Genomic DNA, 7,664 nt, shown 5'->3' with positions numbered 1-7,664 from the left:
CGTACCGCAAAAAAAACAAAACAAAACAAAAACAAAAACAAAAAAATAAAATATATCATGGGGAGGTGATTAGGAAAAAAAAATCTGAAAAGACTCCTTGGGAGGGGTGATAATGGAAAAAAAAAAGGTTGATAAACACCGCTGTAGCTCAATTTTTCAGTTCTTATTTATGCAAATTCCTCAGGAAAAATGACATTTGTGGCTCTTGTAAGCTGAACCAAAGAGCCAAGCAACTGTGGACACATAGAAGGAAATGGCTGGGAGCTGGCAGAAGCTGGCAGGATACCATATAGAAAAGACTCAGGACTGATGTCAGCTCCTTGGCTATGATGGGTACATGAACCTGAAGAAACTCTCAGCCAGGAGCACTGTCAGGGGAAGCTCTGCTGTTTCTCAGTGGAAGGGGCTTGGGGGAGGGCTCTTCCTGTTGGGAAAGGGGCTTAAGAGCTATGTTGTCATGTCGCTTTACACCAGGCTGAGGACGTTTATCGAATGTGGTTGACTAGGGCCTCCACGTCACTGCCAGACACACACATTTGGATACACTTTTCTCTCCTCCTGACTATCCTTATTCTTTTTTTTTTTTTTTTTTGTGGTATGCGGGTCTCCCTCTGCTGTGGCCTCTCCCGTTGCGGAGCACAGGCTCCGGACGCACAGGCTCAGCGGCCATGGCCCACGGGCCCAGCCGCTCCGCGGCATGTGGGATCTTCCCAGACCGGGGCGCGAACCCGGTTCCCCTGCAACGGCAGGCGGACGCGCAACCACTGCGCCACCAGGGAAGCCCCTATCCTTATTCTTGAATAAATCTGGTCTCTCACTCTGACCTCCTCAGATCCCACTGTTTAAAGAACACTGAATATCTTGATTGCTGGCCACTGTACATCCATGATGGGGAAATAACAAACAGCCCACTGATCCAGAATATAAAGATCACTTCTACTGCACATAGCCAGCTAAAATGAAAAAAATTAAATTAAAAATCCAACAAATAAATTTTAAAACATTTAAAAGTTTCTCTCTTGAAAAACTTAACTTCTCTCATCTTGCAGAGAGCAAACCTTCCCAGCTTTCATTTTGGGGAAATGAGTGACTAAGAGTTTAACCTGACCCCAAGCTAAGAGTCACTCATTTTCTGCTTCTTACTTCTATCAAAAAACCCCACTTGAACTCAGCGTAGATGGATGAGGAACAGAGCTGGTGCTCACAGGAAGCCACGAGCCCTTCAAAGGCTCCTGTCGTTCTCAGCGCCGTGCTTCTTGAGCAAGCCAGGCATTGCCTCGCAGACCTGCCTTGGAGCCACTTTCAGAAACGCAAGGTAAGGGGCCGGCGTGGCGGGGGTGGTGGTGAGGGGTCGCGTTCCCAGGGCCTCAGGCCCTGCGTTGCTTTGTCCACAGGTGTGTGGACTTTGGAAGCCCTGAAAGCTGCCCAGCCACACAGCTAACCCCATCTCTCAGGCATCCTGGTCATCCTGCTGGTCGTTCTGTTGGCACCTGTCCTGCAGCTCACACACAACCTACCCTCCCAGCCTTCATCTGACTGGCTCTCACATACACACAGGGCTCTCCTCCTGCACACATCTGGCCTAAGCCACAGGCTCAGAACACACAGCTAATTTTCATTCAACATATACACTTTTCCGCTTCTGGCTTCTATCAAGACTCCCAGGTCAAGAAACACCCGCCAAATAAGGCCTGCAGAATAATTCCAGCCATTTACCAGCTGTGTTGACTTTCGTTTCTTCTTCTGATAATTTCCTAACACCCCAGTCTCTCTTATTCCTTTCATTTTCACTGGTAAAATTATGGAGGAAGGCTAGAATTGTTATTCATTTAACTAGAATTGGTAATCATTTAACACAGTTTTATTTTTTATTTTTTTGAGACCCTGAGATGCCCCAGGTCTTCAGCATCTGTTTGCAGGAATAAACCAAAACCTCTCTCTTGAGAAACACATAGCTTGGGTGTTTGGGTGTGTGGTGGTCAGGGTGGGAGATGGGGAATAGATGTGAATTATCGAACAATGTGAAAAGGTTTTGATAAGGAATATCAGGGTGCCACTAAGAAGGATACAAGAGGAGGTGGCCTTGAGTCAGAAAGCCTCCTGCATTGTTCCGATTCACATGTGGACGTGTGAATAACTTTAAGAAGGTTTTAACCTCTTCATCTGCCAATTTAGATAAGAAATGAGGGTGGTTAGCGAGATAGAGATTTTATTTCTGGCTATGATGTGCCTTTTCTAGATCTGTCCTGCTAATTCCCACTCTGATAGGATTCAGTGTGTAAGATTGATTTTTTACATGTGGTTTCGATGAAAAGGCCAAAAATTTCCCTCAATTTACCCAACTGAATACTGCAACCTTCTACAGGACCTGGAAAACACATTTGCTGCATTAGTGTCAGGTTGGCCCAGGAGTGGCCAGCCACCCAGCCTGGGAGGCTAGGTGTGTTCCAACTAAGAAGGTGCTCCAGAGGGAACATGGGGCTTGGGTGTGGCATGCTAGGGCCCACCCCGACCAGCTCTCAGGAGCTGATTGTTAAATCTTCAGGAATTTTTGAGGCGGTTGGTGGCTTGAACTTGGCCATGGTGGGAGTATTTACACCACGGAAACCAGCAAGAGCCATAAATCAGAGCCCCCCCCTCCCCTGCACCTCTGCCCTCCCAGACCTGGTTCACCAGCACATCACTGGGACTTGGGGCCCGAGGAACATGTTCTCTACATGGCTGTGTGGCCTTCAGGAGGCATTTAACTTCTCTGAGTCTTTCATCTACACCATGGCTCAGTATGCTTATTTGGCTTAGTGTACCAGGTTTTTGTTGGAGGGGGGTGTGGGAACAGGAGCACAGGACTGGGATTGAATGTACGATATGAGTGAACATGCTCTGAAATCCTATGAAGTACAAAGCACACAGGAGGAATTAGAATTTTTTTTTTTTTTTTCACGGTACGTGGGCCTCTCACTCTTGTGGCCTCTCCCGTTGCGGAGCACAGGCTCTGGACGCGCAGGCTCAGAGGCCATGGCTCACGGGCCCAGCCGCTCCGCGGCATGTGGGATCTTCCTGGACCGGGGCACGAACCTGTGTCCCCTGCATCAGCAGGCGGACTCTCAACCACTGCGCCACCAGGGAAGCCCTAGAATTTTTAAAAAAAAATATTTTCTTGGTCCTTGCCCCCTTTTCTTTTATTCTTTTTTTTTTAAAAAAATATTTATTTATTTGGCTGCATCGGGTCTTAGTTGTGGCACGCAGGAGCTTCGTTGTGGCATGTGGGCTCTCTAGTTGTGGCGCGCAGGCTCAGTTGCCCAGCGGCATGTGGGATCTCAGTTCCCTGACCAGGGATCGAACCCGCATTCCCTGCATTGGAAGGTGGATTCTTAACCACTGGACCACCAGGGAAGTCCCAGAATTTTTACATAAAGGCAAGAGGCCAACCTGGTTCCCTTCTAGCCTGATGATTTACCTAAGTCATCACTGAATTTTTGGTGTTATAGTCTGAAAGGGAAACATGCATAGATTTTAAAATCTTTTTTTAATTTTTTTTTTGGCTTTCATGTCAGAAAGGCCCTGGGTAAAGTTCTGTTGGGCACGTCAGCTAGTGTTGTCATTCTTGTGAGTGATTTCAGTAATGCCAGACTAGCTTTCAGAAATATATGTTTGAAAAACACCTCATCGTTGGGACTTCCCTGGCAGTCCAGTGGTTAAGACTTTGCCTTCTGGTGCAGGGGATGCGGGTTCGATCTCTGGTCATGGAGCTAAGATACCACATGCCTCATGGCCAAGAAACCAAAAAACATAAAACAGAAGCAATATTGTAACAAAATTCAATAAAGACTTTAAAAATGGTCCCTATATTGAAAAAAAAATCTTAAAAAAAAAAAAAGAAAAACCTCTTGTTGATAAGGAGGTTTTACTACCCCCGCTTACAAATAGGAGAACCAGAGCTCCCAGCAGAGGGGTAGGAAACGTGGCAGAGCTGTAATTTGGAATCTGCCTCCAAAGGGCAGGATTATTTCACTTTGGCTGCACTGCCCTTCAGTTCAAGGACCTGAGCCCTTCAATGTGGGAAGGTTGGGAAGAGTGTATGATGATCTGGGCAAAACACGAAGCAGCTGTGCTCTTGTAGGCAGCACTGTTCTGATTTGCTTTTGTTCTGATAGAAATCTTGTTGGCTCTTTCACTCATTAGGTTCTTCTGGTTGGGCTCAGACCTGCTGTGACGAGCCTGTAAATCTGAAAATGAACCCCACGGGTATAGCAGACACCACCCTGGATGAAAGCATCTATAACAATTATTATCTTTATGAAAGCATCCCCAAACCTTGCACCAAGGAAGGTATCAAGGCATTTGGGGAGCTCTTCCTGCCCCCGCTCTACTCCTTGGTCTTTCTGTTTGGTCTGCTTGGAAACTCTGTGGTGGTTCTGGTCTTGTTCAAGTACAAGCGGCTCAAGTCCATGACCGACGTGTACCTGCTCAACCTTGCCATCTCGGACCTGATCTTTGTGCTCTCGCTCCCCTTCTGGGGCTACTATGCCGCAGACCAGTGGGTGTTCGGGCTCGGACTCTGCAAGCTAGCTTCCTGGATGTACCTGGTGGGCTTCTACAGTGGCATATTCTTCATCACACTCATGAGCATCGATAGGTACCTGGCCATTGTGCACGCGGTCTTCTCCCTGAGAGCGAGGACCTTGACGTACGGGGTCATCACCAGCGTGGCCACGTGGGCAGTGGCTGTGCTCGCCTCCCTCCCAGGCCTTGCGTTCAGCACGTGTTATACTGAGTACAACCACACCTACTGCAAAACCAAGTATTCTTTCAACTCCACGAGGTGGAAGGTTCTGAGCTCCCTGGAGATCAACATTCTAGGGCTGGTGATCCCCTTGGGGATCATGCTGTTCTGCTACTCCATGATCATTAGGACCTTGCAGCACTGCAAAAATGAGAAGAAGAACAAGGCAGTGAAAATGATCTTTGCCGTGGTGGTCCTCTTCCTGGGGTTCTGGACCCCTTACAACGTGGTGCTCTTCCTGGACACCCTGGTGGAGCTAGAGGTCCTTCAAGACTGCACCTTTGAGAGACACCTGGACTATGCCATTCAGGCCACAGAGACCCTGGCTTTTGTTCACTGCTGCCTTAATCCGGTCATCTACTTTTTCCTGGGGGAGAAATTTCGCAAGTACATCGTACAGCTCTTCAAAACCTGCCGGGGCACTTTGGTGCTCTGCCAGTACTGTAGGCTCCTCCCGATTTACCCCGACATCCCCAGCTCATCTTACACACAGTCCACGGTGGACCACGATCTCCACGATGCTCTGTAAAAGATGAAAATGCAAAAAGCAGAGTTAATAAGCTTCCCAAATTAAGAGCTTATTTAAAATTGTATTGTAGTAAGAGTTTCCTGAACAAGTACCGGGAAGAATTATATCCACTGCAAAAAGTAGGGCTTCTCACCCTGCAGTCAACTTTTCTTCCTGCCAAGTACAAGTTCAGTGTGACCAGAGTTCACCCGGACCAAGGTGTCCTTCCTCGCACCAGGCTTTCCTGCAGGGATAAGTAAACCCGAGGAGGATTCTGAGCAGTGTTTCAATGAGGAGTTGGATGATTTTGGAAAGGGAAGACCAGTCCCTTCTAACCTGAACTCATGGGATTCTCTAGAGGGGACTGTAGAGAATTGACTGGGGGAGTAAATCGCTACTTCTTGCTGTGAAAATGAGCCCTTTCATTAACTTCTAGCTTTTTGTGAAACAATATAGAAAACTTTGGCATGTAGTCCCAGTGTTTTCCTAAGAATATATCTGAAGCATGGTATACTCCATGAAGCCAGGTGTCTGCAGAAACGAATAGTGAAGTAATGAACTTAGATCTTGATTCTTTTATTGTAAAGGATTATTTGTTAATGGAAGCCAAGCTCTCAATGCTGATTACAATCATAAGGAGAAAAAGGCATTATTAGCATGGTCTGATTTCCAAACATGAAATACAAGGCATTAACAAATCTAAACATACTTGTGGAAATTCAAACACAGTTTCACATGCTTGTGGACATGTTTTGTTTTAATTATAACAGATGAATATTCAAATTTAAAAAATAATACGTAGGCCCAGACACATTTATTTGGGGTGTTTTACTCATTTACAAACATTTCCTTCAAAACCAAAATTGATGAGGACTAATCAAGTGTGACAATTTTTCCTTAATCATTTTGAAGTGCCTGCCGTCGAGTGAGGCAAGAATAATCCACCAAAAGTTATTGCTGATGTGGCATAAAAATGACTTTCCAAGGTGTCATCCTCTCTTTTAAAATATTGGCCCTGTTTTTTAACTTTTGGATGACTCAAAAGTTCTTACAAGTCATTTTAATTACGTAATTAATCATTTTACACCATGAAGATAAATCTCTGTTTGTACAGCCTCAATCAGAATTAAGTAAAGACTTTAACAAAGTCTAGGGATACCTGTAATATCTCCAGAAACAAAATCTATGTTACAGACTGTTACCTGAGTTAACCGGTTTAAAATGCTTCTGTAAACTTACTAATTATTGCACGCTTTACGTTTATAAAGAATGCATTTCCAGAAAATTTATTTTCAGAAGTGATTTTAACAGGGTAAGTTGATGTTGCCTTTATAGAAATACAATAAAATAAACCTGTGTATGGTTTCTCCTGGTTATGTGTGTGTTTGGTCTCCCGACGACGGGGATGAGAATCTGAGCCACTAATGTTCCCATTGTCTCGATTAATCATCTTTGCTACATGTCGTAGATGAGATGGATGTCCCCAAGAGGAAGAATTAAAGGGTTCACTGTTAAGATCACCACTTGGGATGGGGAAAGGAGTCGCTATGTGTTGTCACAACAACGCTTGGAGGTTAGAATGGATAAGGAGTGGGGGTGGGCCGGGTTCCTAGGCAGTGTTTCCTTAGATAACCTCCGCACCATATGGCAGGGTCTGCAAATCCTACCTCTGTGTTTCCTTGTGAGTCTGAGCGCATTACTTTCCTCTCTTAGCCTCAGTTTCCTCGCATCTGTAAAGCAGAATATAGTTCAGAGTGACTGAAAAAAAGAAATAAGATGATTACTGAAAGCATCTATGTTCCTTGGTCATAGTTAAAGTGTGGTTTTGAACTTCCCAGCCAGTGACTGCCTCCCCTTTCCTGAGGGAGCTTGTAATTTCATTCATTTAATCACAAGGAGACAAAAATTTAAGGACACCGAGGGAGTTCCCTGGCAGTCCAGTGGTTAAGACTGTGAGCTTCCACTGCAGGGAGCGCGGGTTCGATCCCTGGTTGGGGAACTAAGATCCCACATGGCACACAGCATGGCCAAAACAAAAAAAACAACAAAAAAACCCCCAAACCCCAGTAAGGACACCAAAAGACAAAGACTGGCCAGAGGGGTTTTACTGTCCCTTGCTTGTCCATTGCATACAATGCTAAGCAAGGCTGCGGTGCAGACCACACAGCTATCACCCCTCCACCTGAGGGTAGGGTCACTTATCACCTCCAGTCACTCAGGGCCTCCCTGGGGCCTCCCTTGTTCCAACGTTGGGGGGTGTCCCCTCAGGATGGGAATTAAAAACCTCTGGTGATACCCAAACATAATCCTCTCAGAACACTGAAAAGAAAGTTCCTTCTTCCCCTTCAGTAACAGAAACATAGAAAGCAAGCC

General features: G+C 45.8%; 1 protein-coding gene across 1 annotated transcript; it reads left to right on the top strand.

Moving 5' to 3' along the window:
• The first annotated feature begins 1,167 nt into the window (after positions 1-1,167).
• CCR4 (C-C motif chemokine receptor 4) lies at positions 1,168-5,312 on the top strand. Its single transcript, XM_028479676.2, has one exon. It carries the CDS (start codon positions 4,233-4,235, stop codon positions 5,310-5,312), a length of 1,080 nt encoding a protein of 359 aa, XP_028335477.1. The 5' UTR covers positions 1,168-4,232.
• Positions 5,313-7,664: the final 2,352 nt, after the last annotated feature.

This window comes from Physeter macrocephalus, chromosome 18 (genome assembly GCF_002837175.3).
Source record: "Physeter macrocephalus isolate SW-GA chromosome 18, ASM283717v5, whole genome shotgun sequence".
Lineage (NCBI taxonomy): Eukaryota > Metazoa > Chordata > Mammalia > Artiodactyla > Physeteridae > Physeter > Physeter macrocephalus.
The sequence above is the reverse complement of the archived record's forward strand: the minus strand, read 5'-3'. Positions and strand labels throughout refer to the sequence as shown.

Bases quoted from the DNA above. Each gene is read 5' to 3' on its own strand.
- CCR4 (XM_028479676.2), top strand. From the start codon at position 4,233: ATGAACCCCACGGGTATAGCAGACACCACCCTGGATGAAAGCATCTAT.